Genomic DNA, 18,990 nt, shown 5'->3' with positions numbered 1-18,990 from the left:
GTCTGATTCTTCGATTATGTTTTTGTTTAACATTTCTTTGATTTGTTTTTCGATTTCTAATTTGTGTGCTTCGGGTGGTCTGTAAGATTTTGTATTTATGATTTTGTTTTCTTTCAATGTGATAATGTATTTTGTCTGATTCTTCGATTATGTTTTTGTTTAACATTTCTTTGATTTGTTTTTCGATTTCTAATTTGTGTGCTTCGGGTGGTCTGTAAGATTTTGTATTTATGATTTTGTTTTCTTTCAATGTGATAATGTGTTTTGTTAAATCGGTGCATGGTAAAGTGTCTGTGTCTAAGTTGAATACGTCAATGTAGTGTAAGAGGATTTTTTCGATAGGAATACGGAAGTTGTTTTCAATATGGCTTGTTCTAATTATGTTTTTGAATTTTTGAATTTGTTCGAGATCAACTTCATTAGAAAGATCGTTAGAAATTGGTATTGGTTGCTCACCAGTATTGCAGAAGCATACTCGCGTTGGTCTCTTGTCCAGATAAATTGTTTCGACTTTGGTTCGTCCTGGAGAAATTACCTGTGGTGGCTGAAATAAGAATACATGATCGTTGAGTTGGATTTGGTCGTTTGTAATTTTGTATCGATAGTTTTCCAGCATTGATAACTCTATGATTCCGTTTTCAATTAGTGGGAAGTCGTCAGGTACTATGTAGAATTTGTTTCTTTTGTCACAGATTCTAAGGTAAATGTATTCGTCTGTCTCGTATTTGTCATTGTCCATAAAGAATGTTTTCTTGTCGTCTGTTAACGGAGTGGAAATGATTTTTGAGCGTTTGACTATGTTTATTCCGGCACCCGTGTCTATTAAATATCGCTTTAGTCCAAGTTCTGATCCGATGGTAATTGTGACGAGTCTTCCAGTGATGGCGTTAATTCGTATTGTTGGTTCTCTTCTACTTCTTCCTCGGGATTCATATCCTCTTCGTCCGTCGTTATATGGTAATTTCTCGGTAACTGTTATTAAATATAGGTCTGGGGTTGATATTTAATGGATTCACTCAGATCGAATTTTACTTTCTATATTTCACCACCTCGTACAAAACGTCTGAACACACCGGATGTATTTAGATAATTAACACGTGGTCGACTCCTAAGACAAAAGAGCATCGTTAGGAGTCGTACCAACTTAGCTTGTAGGATCGTACCAACTTAACGTTTCTCAATAGTAACATGATCATGTTTGTAGAAAATAAAAGAAGAAAAATCCATTGCTGCAGTAAATTGGCCATTTGAATCTTTGTACGTCACATAACTTCTTCATATATGTATATTTGTAGTATCGGGGAGAAGGGCCTAAGAAACATCGAGCTAACTACAGACAATCAATAGACAATTCATGGTTAAATACCTAGACGCCACTTCCGCAACATTCTCAATAGAAGCCGGCATACCCCAAGGTAGTGTCCTCGGGCCCCTACTGTACTCCATCTACACTGCCGACCTACCTATATCAAACGATATAACAATAGCGACATTTGCAGACGACACAGCGCTATTAGCTACCCACGCAGACCCGGTAATAGCCTCATCCACTCTCCAGCGAAGTCTCGACTCCATGGAAAAGTGGTTTCACAAATGGGGCTTCAAAGTCAACGAAAAGAAATCCTCACATGTAACCTTCACGCTCCGAAAACAAACCTGCCCCCAGGTCACCATCAACAATGCAACAGTTCCTAGCAGGGACACAGTCCGATACCTGGGCATGACCCTGGACAGGAGACTAACGTGGAAGACACACATCTCAGATAAAAGGAAGCAACTAAAGGACAAACTAAAAAAACTCTATTGGCTCACGGGCCGACGCTCCAAACTAAATATACAGAATAAAATTACCCTCTACAAGACCGTAATAAAACCTGTCTGGACCTACGGAATCCAACTATGGGGAACAGCAAGTAACTCCAACATTGAAATACTCCAACGCTTTCAATCGAAAACGCTAAGATCCCTAATTGACGCACCTTGGTATGTAACCAATGAAACAATACACCGCGACCTCAAGATACCCACCGTCAAAGAGGAAATAGCAAAATATAGCGACAGATACAGCAAAAGAATCAACAAACACCGAAACCCCCTAATCACTGGACTACTCGATACAACGGACCAGATTCGCAGGCTGAAGAGGCACTACCCGCTAGACCTAAACGTTAGATTCATTTAATTATCCAAATTAAGCATATGCACTTACTTATAATACTTATAAATTATACCTATCTATAATAAGTATTAACTTATTGTAAATAAACAGCCATGTCACTGCGCCACGCCAGAAAAATTACTGAAAATTCTCAACGCGAGAATTGATTGTAATTTCAACAAATAAATAAAAAAAAATAAATAGCTTCGCCGAAAAGACCTACGTGACCCTGGCTACGAGCGTCTGCGGAACACGTGTGCCGTGGGCCTAGCAAAAGACGCAAGAATGCTGCAACGGCCAGAGAGTCAGTCGAGAAGCAGAGTGCGAATTGAGCGGACACAGAGTGTGCATCGACGTGCGACGATATTGTAGTCGGTCCTCTTGTTATTGAATATCACTTCTTAAAATACATTAAACTTTGAACCTACCAGCGTTACTTGTCCTTACTCTAAGAATCCATCAGTTACTACATATTGTTTTCATGAAAGACAAATTTTCATGAAGATTCTCATAGATACAATTTGCGATTACTTCCATGGATATCTTTCGTAATATATTTTCCTCCATAGAGCTTAAAGTGAAGATGGATCTCCGACCATAATACGCAGTGCGTTAAAGTACGATAAAGATGTGTATAGATACTAGAAGAGATAAGAAAATAATTAGCACCTAATCATGAATGCAAGAATGCAACAAACATACTACCTTCGCGTAATGAGACAGCGAAAGTTGCGGTACAACACCGCTGATCCCGATAGTTTCAAGTTTTTGAGATCTCAAAATAATGCGGAATACTTTCCTTTGCACGCTGATATCTCTCTTATACCAAGCCGTGTCGTAAACGCTTGTAGCAACTCTCGCACTCTACGATAAAATGAAATTCATCGTTTCACGCTGTTAATTGAAATATGCACTATGATTATTTCATTACCATACGCATCATTCCATCGGCTGGCCAAGCGTACATGAAAAGTTCCACGCTGGCACTGAACACTACGATAGCGTATAGAGTTTTCAAAATTAACGGTTGGTTCTATATAAAATTTCGAAACCATCATTTATATATTCAACTATCGTACTTAAAGTAAGAAACGTTTACTTACTGCGATTAAGTTTAAGCTACCAAAAATCACGGCGATAGTAGTTGTTGCGATTGTCGCCAGAACTAGATACTTGATAGATAAGCGGATTTCTTTCGTATACCTAAATATGTATATCGAAATTATGCAAATTACGTATTATTACACACAATATTTTTAATTAACACGGAAACTGTGCTACTGACAAAAAGTAAATACTGGTCAAATAACTTGGTCTTAATAATTACAAAGTACATGAAAATCAAGTAACTCGAATTGAAGATCAAGTTCCTTGCTCAAATTCGAGTAACTTGACTAATCTAAACGGGGCTTTATAGATATAGTTGAATGATTATTCTAACGCGTAACAGACGCATCGTATAGTATTATATTTGACAGTCATTTCAACATAAAATAGTTTGTAATATTATACCTTAAAAGTTCAATATGTTTCTGTATGCAGACATTGAGCTCACTGTTATTCTTCGCGTTGCGTAATTGGATTCCTAAAAGCTCGAACCTGGCAGTTGCGTATCGTAAAAGAAGAGCAACTTGAGTATCGATGCCCATACCTGACGATGCTTGGAAACCAACCAACGATTGATGGAAGAAAATTAAACTATTATATGGTTGATGCTTCACTGAAAACGGATATATCGCATGCGTGGGAAACGTTTGAGACGAGTATAATGGACTACATATGACGAAAGCCGTGGTTATGAAAGACCATAGTATGTAAATGCAATGGAAATATTTATATTTATCCACGTATCGCTCCAGCACCATTCTTTCCGTTTTTGTGGCGTGCTTGCAGAAATTTTCCATATCGAAGTACAACATCTGAAATTATTTTACCGACAACGCTTAATTAAAATATTTTAATCGATCCTCTATTTATTATTATTATATATCATTACATTATTATTAGGAATTATGATTACATGATTACATTTCTCTTGCTTTGATTTGAAAGTTGGAAACCAATAATTGCTACGAATAGATAACAAAATAGAGTGATACGGCGATACGTGAGTAAAATAAAATTCAAAGAATATAAATACACAGGAATGTCATACTCAAGCAGCTACGGAAAATAAACAATTTTATTTGTGCCTTATCCGAAAAAGAATAATCGACTTACTTGAAAACGTCTCTGCTGCAAACGGCATATTATCATTTTGATTACCACTTGAGCAACAGCCGAGGCAAGACTCACTGTTTTTCCAAGAATAATAGGACTTTTGTAGTACTCGTAAATCGCGGCCAACAATGGTAAGAATAACGCCACAGAACTAGCAAACGCCGTGCACCATAATGTATTAAATAACAGAAGTCGATTTTTAGTTGTCAAAGGAGAAGGCGGCCAGGAACACGTCAAAGCGACGCTGAGTTTCGTGAAGAAAATCGCTCTCTCTAACTGTGCAACTCGTTTTCCCATCTTGTTTTTACGTCGACTACGTGTATATTAAAAAGACGTTAGTACGGTACACTAGGTGTTCTATGCTAGCTTTACCGTCTAAGTAAGTCTATTCTATTATTTTTCACGTGAAGACCAGTAATTCACGAAGAGTAAGAATGTAATGCGAACGGTACTTTGCAATCAAAGTGCATACACACATACACAAATAGGGTACTTGTACCATAAAAGCTTGCTGTATTTTTTAACACGTTGCAAAATATAAAGTATTGTCGGTTGATGATGTTCAATGTTACTATCAGTTTAGAATGGTACCGTACTTTTCTTCGTATTCCATCAAACGGGACATTAATGATGCACGATAAATAACACGCAGCTTGTATACCATGTAATCAAGATTCGTCGATGGGTGTAATTATTTTACTGCTTCGTAAAAATACAACGTGTACTTCGAATATGTAGAATCAACGAAATAATAACTGTTTCTTAGACGATGCCTATTTCCATTTATCAAAGAGAAGCTACAGACAGGTATGCATGGAAAGTGTTCTGCAGTGTACTGCAAACTATATGAGTTAAGTGATAGATATGTAACGATAGCTAGCAGTAATGAAAGAGTTTAATGTCTTGTAGACTTACATCTTGGTAGGAGTTTGCTTGGATATAAATTGTAAAAAGATCCCGAAAAGTCTATGATTATTGTAGATTCAAATAACACTGATAAACAAATTTGAATTTTTTTCCGATTTTGTAACCTTTGATACACGATGCTTCTAAATATTTGTGAGTTGAATACAGATTTCTTCAAATTGCAAATTTTCAAGTTTGAAAATGTTTTGTGCTTTTACTGTAGCTCCTATTCGATTGCTATTGAAACGAAAAAATTTTGTCGACTTCTCCGAATAAAATGGTATACGTTAGAAAAATTTGTGTTCCAAATGATATTAGAAAGTGCAATCATGTTTTGTTTCTAATATTAAAGTCAAATAGTTTGGCAAAATATGCGGCGACGGAGACAGTGATACTCAATGCTGACGACTAACGATCGTATAAGTATAATATAAAGCGGTAAAGCGGAAGACAAAGCATATAGTATCACTAACTGAAAAGTGAAAATCGTTTTATTGCAACGTATTCTACTCATCACGAAGAACGAAAGTATTAAAGCAACCATAGGTCATAAATGACCTCGTTTTCTGGAAGAAAATGTTACAGTTTTAATAATTTTCAAACTGGCTTTATTACAATGTATTTACATTTATATTCACATTTAATAAGAAAGTAGCATGCTATTTACAAAGCAATGAAATCAAGAGCATCAGAATATGGGAATAATGGGAGATCTCTGCGTTCGCAAGATATTCCGTGACAATGCGATTTTCAGCGGCTAAGTTAACAATTAAGTGATCAGGAATTAGTATTGTATACATATGTCGGATCACGATTCGAATTTTGGGCGCGCGACGACTCTTCATGTGGACTAGCCATCGTTTCACAAAGCCGAGATTTTATTTACACGTATATACAGGTCTATCACTAAGCTTAACAAATAATAAGTACAACTAATAATAAGTCTAACAAACACTAAGCCTAATAAATAATACGATCTACGAATAATTAAATTAAATAATACTATTAGCAATGTTTGAGTTCAAACGAATCCACGGTCACCGGGATAACTCCTTACTAAGCGAAACTAACTTAGACGCAAATGCGATCGTCGAAAATGCTCGATGTATCACTCTCCAAGGCAATCGCAAGAATGCCAGCCTCGTGGAGATTTTTCTCCCTGTACGATTGCATTTTGTTTTCTATACCCGTTTGGAAGCATCGAGAAGGTTCCAAACGCCGTTGCTAGGCACACTCGTTGGAAGCATCGAGAAAGTTCCAAACGCCGTTGCTAGGCAGTTTCTGCCTGGAGTTTTGATTACTAATACAATGTATGTCCCATTGCATCGGCACCTCCGAGGCAACATCACACGTGGCTAGGCCCGCTCTCGAGGCCGCATGCCGCCACAACCACATTTCTCGGAAAACACATACAACCACTCCAGACCTCCGTTAGATAAAACATCCATCCCGTGACCGTGGCTACGTTCAGCGACCGATTGTCACCTCGAACCCAATCTCGCTTATTACAAATCTTAAGCAATTACAACTATAATAAAATCTAGGCTAAGGTACTAGAGGATGTTCCCAAAATTTCCAAGGAAAGGCTTCGGCTTTCCTTTCATCTCCGACACATATAACTATGCATTCGACGAAGATTTTGCCATTGAGTGCTACATAAGTTGCAATGGATTCTGCACTTTTTATAACGTATTATTATTATTATTAACGTGTATTATTTACGGATGAAAGTTTACGGACGAAATGCCTGGATTTGAACTTAAAGAAATTTACATGCAATGTTTGATGGATTTAACCACGAACGTGTCACGTAATTTTTAGGGGTGGTTGGTGAAAATAAAATATAGTTGAGTCGTAACACAACTATTAACTTTGTTTTAATCAACCTTTATTATGAATTCAGCAATCACAATGTAACACGCACTGAATTAACATAAATCACAATTCACTCCAATCACGTTATGTAAGACTTAGTTACAACAATACATTAAGTACGCGACTTATAAGGGTAGAGACCGATATAGATATGTTGACTATTCTAAGGATACAGAATAAGTGAAGTCTTACTGACGATACTGTGTCTGAGGAAAGCTAGGGGTGGGGGTGTCTAAGGACACGGGACGAAATTTACGACAGGAAATACTCGCTTGGTCCGAAGGACCTTAACTATAAAAATGCCAAGGCCCCTGGTGCGCACTTAAGACTACTGAGGGTGCGCGCCAAGGATATGCAGACATCTGGGTGCCATCCTGTCCGTGGTGTATGGCCTGGTCTCTGATATGAATTGACGTTACAAACGATTCGCCATAAACGTATGGGCAGGAATTATTGGATATTATATTATTGGCTGTATCTTTTTACTTACATCAATTACAAGTGCAATATATTTATGACTTTTACGCTCATACCTTTTAACTGAATTATGCGAAATTATACCACGCCAGAGTTGTCATTTCATCCATTGTATGCACTCTGGTATACGCCTTCATCTCGCTATAGCCAATCGGTACGACAATTATTAAACAAAATGTTTGGATAAAACGCAAACCTGTTCCTCACATGGCGGATCTAGGGCAATAATATCTACATGCAAATAAATCTACGTTCTAACTGCAGAATGTAAACATATTGTGAATAAAGCCATTTAAAAATTATTAAAACTTTAACATTCTTTTTCCCTGATAAATAGAATATACTACGATAAAAAAAATGCTGACCTTGAAAATCATGCTCAAATTCAATTTTGCACGAACTTTTTTTATCAATTTCTATCAATCCAGAGGTGTAAAATTACGCTACGATGGTTTTTATATTTCATTTCTACACAACCTGTATAAGAATCAGTTATTGAGTTTTGAACTGAGAGTGCGATATTAAAGGTTGCTTATAATTGAGAATTTATTTACAAATTTATATCTTAGGTGGGTAAATTCTCGTACGTGAAAAGCATATGGGTAAAATGTGGTTAAAGTAGGTCTCCATACGCAGCAACCTCCACACGGTGAGACCTGTGCAATCGATATTATTTGATATTTAATTACTATTTTCATTACAGGTGATGCAATTTTAAATTATATAGCAAATGATACAATTTGATTGGTTGCGAGTACGATTACGTTATTATTCAACTTTAATTCTAATCACCAGAAATGGAATTGAACATCGAAGGTTCTGTACTCTGTCGATGGTTGAATCTCATTCTGCGCTCAATCGGTAATGTTGGAAATGACACAAAATAGTAGAGTGGGATAAAAAAATTTATTAGGTAATACACCTATGCTATATCTAGGTTTTCGTGTAGACATTATCTAAAAATAATAAATCATTGTCGATAGATAAAATGAGATAAACTGGAATTATACAAAGTTTTACTATTAAACTTTAAAATCGAACAAGAAGTAGAGAAAGTATTATAATATTGTAATTTCTATATTACTTAATATGTATATATAAAATTTATTGGTTTTTGCTTTATTTCATAGATCAGACTTTACAGAAATTATTATAACTAGAAAATACGACACATAACGTATTTCATTCTAAATAGTATTATTTATCATAACTTATTTCCTATAATATATTTACACAGAATATTAGTGTGAGATTTTATGCTTTGTACATGTGCTTCTCAGTATCGCGTACACAGAAATCTTGTAAATGAAAAAATTATAATTTAACGTTACTACGCTAATTAGTTTCGCAACAATTAATCTAGCAAGTATAATACTTGTATTATGTTTTTCAATCTTTATGTTACTTTATGTTATGTTATTAACATAAGCATAAAGAAGCAATATTAATATTAATGTACAGATACAATTGTTTGCAATATGAAGTTAAGTTACAAAAATCATTATTTAAATTTATCCTAATAAATGCCCAACGAACTAAAACTAAGCTGAATTATTTGTAATAATCACGTACACTTATTGCTCCTCGCAAGGATTTGTTTATCCGCATTCCTCAAAAGATTATAAATTAATCGAGAGAAGTTTCGCTATAGATAATTGAAACATAAACTTCTTTTTTAATAAAATATACAACTTTGGTCAAAGTACTTATTCTACTACTATTACTATCTACTCTAAAATTTTTAAACATCATTCACTTGTTTCGCTTCTACCATTAACCATTTTAGATAATTTAGATGTCACGAAAATACCTTTAGAATATTTTTATTACTCAAATTTCGAATAATTTTCGATATACCTGTGTCGTGATATCTATTAGTACCCAAGTAGATAAAAAATGGTCTTTCAAACAACAATAAACCGTCGATTGGAATATAAAGTTATTGAATTTTAAGTGGCTTGGGGTGACGATACTTTACTCGAATGAGAATGCGTCGGTTTCGGTCCAGTGGTCGGTAGTTTGCTAGAAACTGGACACAAAAGTTGCTTATAGGCTTCTCTGTACAGCTTGTTAGTGCCAGCATAGATGAAAGGATTAATTACAGAGGAGGCCCACGCAAGTACAGAACCTATCACATGGAAAACCGGGACTTTTATTTTGTCATCGATCACGTTGACCAGCATCAATGGCATGAAACACAGAAGGAAACACAAAAATATGGTCAACATCAATCTGGTCACTCTGGAATCCTCTCTTCGTTGAAATCCTCCAGTTTTCCTCCTGGAGGCTCCGGTATGAGCCTCCAGATTCTTTCTGCTCTTTCTTACACGCCAATAAATGCAAAGATAAGATACGCTTATTACCACGCAAGGCACGACAAATCCTAGAACGAACAAGAATTTCTTTGGACTCGCACCATTCTTCTTTAGAATCGTACAGGAAAATGTAGATGGTTCTAAGCCGAGTGTCCCCCAAAAACCGAGTAATGGTGGCAAAAGTAGACAGAAACTCAGCGTCCAAATGGCGATCAGCATTAGAATAATCCGTTGCGTGGTGTATAATTGAGCGTATATCTCTGATCTCGAGATCAGTATATACCTGAAATTTATCGATTAATCGGTTTTACATTTAGAGTTCCTTTCCCAATAATTTATTATTTATTTATTTGAGCTATTGCAATTGTTACTAGAATCGGATTTATTCTGACACTTTGGCAATGTACTAAAGTCCCTTATATTTATAGAAAAAAGAATATCGATGTTAATGCAGTTAGTATGCAGTTAGTAATGCAGTTAGACGTAAGCGAAAATTTTGATTTTCATTTCATTTTTCATCTCGATTCTTAAGAGTATCGTTCCTTTAGTTTCATAGTTACTTACGAATTTAGAACTTTATTCTCTGCTACGATACGTTTCCATGGTTTAGAAGAAATATGATGAATTTTATATTATAGTAGATGCGAAACATTATTTTGAAAAAAATATCAGCAGACAGACCTGTGTCTTTAAAACATTTTTTCAACGAATAATTGTAATTTTTTAATAAAGGTATCGATGCAAATTCAATGAGGCCGATAATTTAATACAATATCAGGAGCAGCTGTTGGTATTGGATTTATCATGCGTACATTTGATCCTATTCAGATGAGCAATAAACGATTAAGTTCCACAGAAGTATGCTGACTTTGTAAAATCAATAGTATAATTCGTCAGCATATCTCAAAATAAACTGAACCAAGCACTTTGTCGAGACCAGGTGTCTCGTTATACGCCAAAGTATTAGAAATAATAGACTAATTCTTAATATGCTCTAAGTCTATAACGAATATGATTAAAGCTATTTTATACAAACCGATTGATCGTAATCGCCACCATACTAAGCAGAGACACTGCTACATTCCCATAAAAGAAGAGCGGAAATATTTTGCATAGGGTTTCACCCAGTACCCAGGCCTCCTTCAAATATCTGCTCGCAGTTAATGGTAAATTTACGGCAGAGAAAATCAAGTCTGAAATACTAAGACTTATCACAAATGCGGTCGTAGCATGCCGTCTCAGCCTTGTATATCTTAACAGTGCTATCACCGTTACCAAATTACCTAAAATGTAAGAAAATGTTAAGAAATGTAAAAAGGGTAAAGTGGAGGCTATAAGTATTCATTTTTAAGAATTTCATTCAGAGATAAATGATTAATTATACGAATTTTAGTTCGACGCTCTGTCATTCTCAAACATGTGAATAGTATTGCGTTTAAAAAGATATACAGAGAAATTTAACAACGAATTTCTGAAAGTATTTCTTCAAAATAATTCTCCTGATTGCGACTGAAACATTGCCACCATAAAGAGAGTGCAGAAGCAAGTGAACAATTGAAAAAGGAGATATTAATCGGTTTAATTCTTGACACTCTCTGGCATAAATTAGGGGCGTTAATAAGTCATAAACCGAGAAATGCCACCCATGGGTCAACGAGAACTTAACCATAGAATTTAAACGTCCAATTAAGGGTTTATCCATTATGAACTTACATCTGTAGGCTATTTTCTTCGTATACTATAACAAATATTTCTGGAACTTCTTCCGACAATAGAATCTTTAAAATAAATTTTTCAAACTTTTACGAACGTTATGATCAAATTTAATCTTTGCTCCAAATCGTATTTCATAAACTTATGAATGACTTAATTTTCTGTATCTTCCATATTTGATTAATTAATTTTGTAATTTCGTTGCAGCTTTTCTATTTATAGTTTGCGACAAAGAGTAATGTATACGCAATTACGATAAGGTAATTTTTAAAGAACCTCGTTCACGATCACACATATTACAAGCGTAAAGTTGAAGAAACTGGATTTTACCCGCAACTCCGACGATGCTAAAAATTATCGCACAAATCGCAGCTGCCATAGTAACTGATCGTGGAAAATGCTTGAGGCTCTCATCTCCGGATTCGAGATCAAAAATTGTGCCGTTTGTTAGAGAATCGTCCATTTTGTATCGTGTTCATATACTCCTTCGTTGTGACATGTTTTCAATAAGTGAAATGCAAGACGGAATGAACACGCTTTAAAAAAAGGAAATGATGTCGTTAAAGAACACTTGAGCTTAATAATGGCAAGATATTTACAATATACTCTGACCGTTGTATACGACGTATACGTATATATAAAATTCTAAGTAATTTTTTAGATTTGAGTTAAATATATATCGTACTTACGTGTCGGTATCAATATTAGTCATCGTATCTTCACGTAAAATCACAACGTCTCGATTCTCTTCTCTTTAAAATTCATAATCCAATTATGCACTTCGAAATTTTTGTACGAAATTCCATTTACGTCGTACTCAATATTTTCAGCATCGTTGCATACAAATACGTAAAACAAATATTTACCAGTCAAGAATTTTCCAATGGTTTCTATTGACTCCATAAAAAGTACCTCCTCTAAAACAGAAGCAACCACGTACTGTGATTAAATTTATTATCCATAATTAATAGAAATTCTCCATTTATTAATCAAGATGAATAACAACAAATTTTTGATCGAATCATTTTCAAGCGAATAGCACTTTTCATAACTGCAAAACTTTCCTTCGTTACAACATCAATCCTTTTCTTATCTTTATACACGAATTAAAAAGATCCATACGGTATCAGAAAACAAATCAGTTTCATTTATTTAAAACATACTAGCGTTACGTCTCCACGGACGAGATCCCTTTATTCAGCAATTCGGAAACGGAAAACGAAATCTGAAAATCCAACGATCCGATTAGCCACAACATCTCTTATTATTCGAACGACACGCAAGTGCCACTCTCGATTTGCATATGCATTCGACGATACAGTCGTTGCTCCGACGCCCTCGACAGTGTCTGGAACGATAAAACGCACGAGGGTTCCTTATCCGAGGCAAACCATTCAAATATGATTCTCTCTACGCGTTTCGTCTTCTTTTTGCTCGTTAGTTAGCGGCTTCGTTAACTCGCTCTATTCGTATCGTTCGTCGATTTTCTTGCCATCTCTGTGGCGATGTCAAAAAAACGGGACGAGAGAATCCTTTAGACGTTGACCTCGAGGAAAGAATTTCCTCTTATAGCCCTTTCGTCTCTCAGGCGGGATTTCAACTTGTTGCGACAGCCGCCTTCTACTCCGAACTATCAAAGTCCGATGAACTTCGACCTTGTCTTATTGAAAATAATTGATTTTCGCCGCTTTCTCGGAAATATTGTCGACGCGTTTCCTCTGATACGATACGCTCGTATTCGTCGATAATCACTTTCTTCTTGGTCTTGAGAAACGCTTTCGTAATCTTGAAAAGCAGTCGGTGAACGTATTGAAAATCTCGAATCGTTCTTAATTTTTAATTTGTCCTAATAGTCTTACAAATTCAGAATTAAGTATTTTTAAATGAATTAATATCGTAATAGCGACCTGTCAATTCCTTCGTTCGGCATCATCGCTTTCACGATTCTGGCTTGATTAAGCAAATGCAATCGTGATTGAAAAGATAATCGCTATTTTAGAATATTTTCAGCCATCTATGTAGTTTCAATTTCTCACTCCTTCCTTCCCTTTTTATATCAAATCACTATCGATAACGCTTCACAAAGGGTCGCGTTCAGTTCAAATGCCTGTTGTTCAGTAGCACACTTTATTTCACTATTCCATCCTTCACTACCAAAACAGCTTCGACGTACACGATAACGTGTTATCCTAATTCTATAACCTTCATTTGCTCAACTCGACTATTTATATCATCTTCGTTAATTGTTCACAAAAATATCTAAGTAAAAACAACTGTCGTTTAGAATTAACAAAAAATGTCATATATAGTATTGATATTATTTTATGAAATTCTAAAGCACACTTTGTCCATAAAAAGAAACTTGTACAATTATAATTTACTGCAATTTTCCGGCAATTCTTCGAGACAAGAACACTTATTGAGTCTTGTAGTCTAGCTGGCACAACGAACATTCGTCGACTGACCAACTTGGTCGACGTATTACTCCCCTTTTACACGAGGAATACACGAGGTCTCCTTATCTGCCACTTCTTTCATTTAACTCTCTCGCTTCCTCCGCCGCTGCCTTTTTTCGGCTCTTTCGTATTCCGCTCTCCGAACCCTTGCCTCTTTCACTCGAGTACCACTGCCGCCAAGGAATCATAATTAATTAATCTCTCTTTGGAGATCATTGTTAAGTACAAGCATCGTTCAAGTACAATCGAGCGAAATGATACTACTCCTCGAGCTATGCTGGCCGTCGCGTCGTATCGTGAGAATTCTCGGATCCTTATTCTGCACCTTTCAAACGATTTCTCTTCCATAGCAACGGAATTCTTCCGATTTGCATATTCCACATTCTATTATTTTTTATTTCGATAGTTAAGCTTCGCATACTTTATTATTAGACAGCAAATCCGTATGCAAATTCATATTCTCATAAACACGTCTAAAAGCTAGAACCTAGGTACAGATTTGTTTCACCTACTGGATATTATAACGAGTGTTATATTGAATATTTTATATATTTCTGTGTATTATGTACATTCTATGATGAATTCTCCATAGATGCACAAAAGTCCGCTATCTATTTATTATTCGTTCTCTCCGTTTACTTTTTTCTTTTGGGGGGGGGGGGGGTTTATATGTGAAATTTAAAGATATGCTTATAATAGGTCAGAACTAAATTTGATATAAAGAATGAATATTTAACTTTTAGCTTTTCAATTTTCTCATTGGCTGTTGTTTCTATGCTAATGGAACAAAGCATTCAATTTGATCTTCATCATATACAATGTGAAGGTAAAAATTGTGAATGGACACACTATATTATGCAGAGGTGGAAAAATTACTACCTACGAGTAGACATTTCACTTGTGTTCTATCTAATCTGCTAAAATTGCTTCCTTAGGAGTCTGCGTGGATTGCGTAGGTTTGATAGTCTGTTAAAATTAGCATATTGTCTGATAGAAAATAATAACTTCGAAATCAAATTTGTATAGAATTTAAGACATTCGTAAGATCCTATTTATTTAATATATAATAACATGATCGATACGAAATTCCGGATATTCTTCCTTTCTATAAAATTATTGTTTTACAAAAATTTTTTTGTGTATAGATGGTTATAAATATAAATAATGGGAAAAGTAGTACAACAAACGTCATAGTAGAACTTGATGTTTCGATTTATTTCTTTTCTGTTGTCATCGCCGATTCACGAACATGACATTGTGTAATAGAAAAGTAATGTAAAAGAATAAAAAAGAATGTAAAATTACAAAGTGAATCATTTAAATGTTTCGATTGTTCGTGTTAAAGGAAAACAAGAATGTTTTAGTTGTATAAAATAAATGTGGATCGTTTTTTTAAAATCAATACTACGTACGAACATTACGTAAAAAGATAATACGTAAATAGCTAAACAGGGAATGATATTCATAAATTTAGAGAAGTTTTTTTATAAAAAAAGATCTTTAACGTCACGAGGGTAGATAATAGCGATATGAATTTCTCTCTTCTACTTGATGAATATATATGCTGGTGAAGTCAATTTCTTTAATTTTGCTCCGCTATCCGTTTTACATTCATCTTCTTTAGTATTATTTACACCTCATGATTGAAACTTCATATATGATTTAAACCACATCTTCCTTTACTTTGCGGTACTTCCGCTTTGAATAGCAGCAAAACTCTGAACACTCGACACATACACTCTTCGCCAAAAAGATAGACCAGGTGTACTATTTCTCAATGACGCGTGTAAAGTTTTTCGTCTGTAACGTATAATATCAAAACATTATGAGCTCAGAATATGCGGTTCGTTGAAAATAATTAAAAATATTATGAGATTTAGTGTGTAACAAAAAGAATTGTTTTATTTTAAGAACGAAATGATAGCACATGTACAATAAGAAAATAATAATCAATATAAATTGTAACTAACAATAATTACTTATCAAACATATATATACTTATTTAATAATGGGTACATTCCCCTTTATTTCCTATTACTTCTATTGTACAATTTGGTATCGATTTATATAGTTTCTAGATATAACTTTGACTTAACGTAATCTATTTGCGTACAATTGCATTTTTTAATTCTTGTACGTGTTGATACTGCTTTCCATTCGCGTATACGCCGTGAATAAGTTCTGCCCAGCTATTTTCAATAATAATATAAGGTCCGGGGAGCGTGCAGGCCACGGCAAAATAGATATATTATTTTCATTAAAATATGATTGAACCAATCTTGATGTGTATACAGATGCATTATCTTCTTAAAAGATGTAATCAGGTCCAGAAATTCGTTCTGCGTGATTATTTATTTGTTCTTTGATTAAATTTATGTATCGGACACTATTCATTCTCCCAACGATGAACTTGATACTTGTCTTGTCGAAATAACGGATGCCGGTCCAAACGATCACGCTGCCTGCTCCCATTTGTCGTCGAATTACTGATATTGTCTCTTTTCGTGTGTCATAAAAATAATATTGGAACCCATCAGGACCATCCAAGTTGAATCTTTTTTTGTGTAAATAGTACCCTTCTCTATTTCTTTTTCCAATGCGCTCTTTTTTTTTTTTTTTTGCAAAGCGTAAACGTTCTACTTTGTGTTTGTGTTGTGTTAACGAAGGTTTCTTTTTCAATTTTAGTCTCTTAATATTTTTGGAAAATTGATAAAGGATAATAGAACTCGACGAACACTTGAAACACTAGCACTAACACTAGATTTTTCCATTATTTGTTTCATTGTTAACTGCCAGTTGGAAGCTACACCCAAAATTGCTCGCTTATCACGATCGGATAACGATGACGGCCTACCAGTACTTTTCTTTTTGCCATAATCTTCAACATTTTTAAAGAAATTGCTGTCATTTCGACCTTAGTATGGAACAGTTTTTCTTTGTTGTATACAAACATCTACGACATTGTGACTTATTTCCAGCAAGCCGCATATTCTAAGCTCATAATGTTTTGATATTATACGTTACAGACGAAAAACTTTACACGCGTTATTGAGAAATTAAAGATAACATCTGGGCTATCTTTTTGGCGAGGAGATAAGAAATCCAGTTTGGAAAAGGTAAACTGTGAAAAAATGAGACATAAAAATTATTTCCAGCATCTACAACGTACATTCAGATCAAACAATATCTAAATAAATTGTTTCCTATTCGTTTATACAAATAAATGATAAAAAATTATTTAGATTTAAGAAATGTTTTACGTCTTTCGAACGAAACATTGCTATATAAATGTAAATTAAAAATTGTATGTATTGAATAGTAACTATTTTCCTTGATAAAAATATTTTTTTATATATCGATGAATATACTTCTTTTTACAAATAGTCTAAAGAAAAAGATTACGTAAATTACGAGTCTCGACATAACAAATATTGCGACAATATATTTATAAATCTCCGGCATTTACCTCAAATCAGAATCACCAATTCTTCAGTAGCATTTTTCTCGATTACAATCCGTCCTTCGATAACCACAAAACGAAAGTCCACGTTTAATTTTTCGAACTTAAGATCCTTCTACTATATCTAATACTACTTTAATTGAGTAATTAAATAATAATTAATTACTACTTTAAATCCTACTTTAATTAATCGAAGCACAACTACATTCCTTTTCACATGGAACTACGAGTCACATCACATTCACATTTCTCTTTTTCCATAAATCAATTTACTTCAACGTAAAGGAAGAAACATGTAACATAAATGCAGTGACAAAAATCGAAAGGGAATTATTTCTTTGAATTATTAAAGTCTTGCTTTTTAACTGTTGTTATTGCGTTGAAAGTTTCACCCTGTAAACGACTCGGTTGAAAACACGATCGCTAAAGTTCCAAGCTTTATGGTTGGTTCGTTCCTCGCGGCACGCTTTTCACATACTGACGGTTGTTCCTTATAGTGAGATCGGACTGATGGCGAAATAGTCGAGGGATCGGTGGTCGTGTCACGATTAACACGCGCTGGAATTAACGCGGTCAACCCGATGCCAGAGGGTGGCGATGAATGGCAACGTTTGCACATTTTTCCTCCTGCATGGGCCATTAATTCTTCCATTAATTTAGTGTATCGATTGGACATTATTGGCGCAAAGTGTCGAGTAATAACTTATTTATATTTTTATCAGCCGATTATCCGATGAAAATGTAATAATTCAATTGGAAAACAAGTATGTAATATACTTGATATTTGAAGAACGAATCGTATAAAAATCATTGAACTTTCGATGGAGATTAATTAATTGATTCTTCATTGGATACTAAATAGTCGGAAAATTAAGTTACTTCAATTTGTTTAAACTTTTTCAAGCTTGTTCTCAATCGAGAATTATTTTAAATATTCAATTAATATATTGTTGCACTACTCGATCATTTTATTTGAGCCTTTAAACAGTAATCAGTTGTTAGGATTCAATTAATATATGGAGCATGAACTACACCCATATACAGACGAAATATGAAATAATATTTTAATAATATCCTGATTATTATTTATATACTACGATAAGAAATAATCGTATAATTTTTACCAGAGTTAGGACAATGCAGTATTACTATATTATTATTTTATCGTACTTTTTTATCCACAGCATGAGTCCCATCAAGCGTAGTAAACGTAATTATGCGTCGACTTTCTCATGAAAAATTTCAATGCAACTTAACTCCCCATTGATGTTAAAAGATAGCTATAAAGACAACTTACCACCCCGGGGGCCAGCTGTTGGCGGACTCGGCACAAAGCCAGAGCTTAACAATCGAAAGGAACGGTCCAACAAACAAAACTTACCCTCCGCGTCCCTTTCATCCCCTCGATAA

At 34.7% G+C, this 18,990-nt stretch overlaps 3 protein-coding genes across 4 annotated transcripts; all 3 read right to left on the bottom strand.

The window, feature by feature from the left end:
- Positions 1–3,041: 3,041 nt before the first annotated feature.
- On the bottom strand, positions 3,042–4,116 carry LOC117231850. The gene is made up of 3 exons (XM_033490696.1): positions 3,638–4,116; positions 3,262–3,361; positions 3,042–3,191 (listed from the first exon to the last, which is right to left on the bottom strand). Exons 1-3 carry the CDS (start codon positions 4,075–4,077, stop codon positions 3,078–3,080), a joined length of 654 nt encoding a protein of 217 aa, XP_033346587.1. The 5' UTR covers positions 4,078–4,116; the 3' UTR covers positions 3,042–3,077.
- A 158-nt stretch (positions 4,117–4,274) lies between these two features.
- On the bottom strand, positions 4,275–4,738 carry LOC117231845. Its single transcript, XM_033490687.1, has one exon. The coding sequence runs from the start codon at positions 4,673–4,675 to the stop codon at positions 4,352–4,354; it is 324 nt and encodes a 107-aa protein (XP_033346578.1). The 5' UTR covers positions 4,676–4,738; the 3' UTR covers positions 4,275–4,351.
- Positions 4,739–8,714: 3,976 nt separating this feature from the next.
- On the bottom strand, positions 8,715–17,745 carry LOC117231851 (protein trapped in endoderm-1). Of its 2 annotated transcripts, none has more exons than XM_033490698.1 (6): positions 17,587–17,745; positions 12,531–12,581; positions 12,354–12,416; positions 11,995–12,200; positions 10,988–11,234; positions 8,715–10,234 (listed from the first exon to the last, which is right to left on the bottom strand). In XM_033490698.1, exons 4-6 carry the CDS (start codon positions 12,125–12,127, stop codon positions 9,586–9,588), a joined length of 1,029 nt encoding a protein of 342 aa, XP_033346589.1. In that variant the 5' UTR covers positions 12,128–12,200; positions 12,354–12,416; positions 12,531–12,581; positions 17,587–17,745; the 3' UTR covers positions 8,715–9,585. The 2 variants fall into 2 exon arrangements, with proteins under 2 accessions (XP_033346589.1, XP_033346590.1); XM_033490699.1 differs by lacking the exon at positions 17,587–17,745 and adding an exon at positions 12,828–13,944.
- Positions 17,746–18,990: the final 1,245 nt, after the last annotated feature.

The sequence above is a fragment of the Bombus vosnesenskii genome, unplaced genomic scaffold (genome assembly GCF_011952255.1).
Source record: "Bombus vosnesenskii isolate JDL3184/JDL3185 unplaced genomic scaffold, Bvos_JDL3184-5_v1.1 scf7180000013274, whole genome shotgun sequence".
In the NCBI taxonomy this organism is placed as follows: domain Eukaryota; kingdom Metazoa; phylum Arthropoda; class Insecta; order Hymenoptera; family Apidae; genus Bombus; species Bombus vosnesenskii.
This window is presented reverse-complemented; position numbering and strand designations above follow the sequence as displayed.

Bases quoted from the DNA above. Each gene is read 5' to 3' on its own strand.
- LOC117231845 (XM_033490687.1), bottom strand. From the start codon at position 4,675: ATGGGAAAACGAGTTGCACAGTTAGAGAGAGCGATTTTCTTCACGAAA.
- LOC117231851 (XM_033490698.1), bottom strand. From the start codon at position 12,127: ATGGACGATTCTCTAACAAACGGCACAATTTTTGATCTCGAATCCGGA. The intron at 11,235-11,994 runs GTAAAATCCAGT...CTTACATTTTAG, and splicing joins TAGCATCGTCGGAGTTGCGG to GTAATTTGGTAACGGTGATA. The intron at 10,235-10,987 runs GTTTGTATAAAA...GATAAATTTCAG, and splicing joins GTGGCGATTACGATCAATCG to GTATATACTGATCTCGAGAT.
- LOC117231850 (XM_033490696.1), bottom strand. From the start codon at position 4,077: ATGTTGTACTTCGATATGGAAAATTTCTGCAAGCACGCCACAAAAACG. The intron at 3,362-3,637 runs ACTGTCAAATAT...ATACATATTTAG, and splicing joins AACTATTTTATGTTGAAATG to GTATACGAAAGAAATCCGCT. The intron at 3,192-3,261 runs GTAAGTAAACGT...AATTTTATATAG, and splicing joins GTAGCTTAAACTTAATCGCA to AACCAACCGTTAATTTTGAA.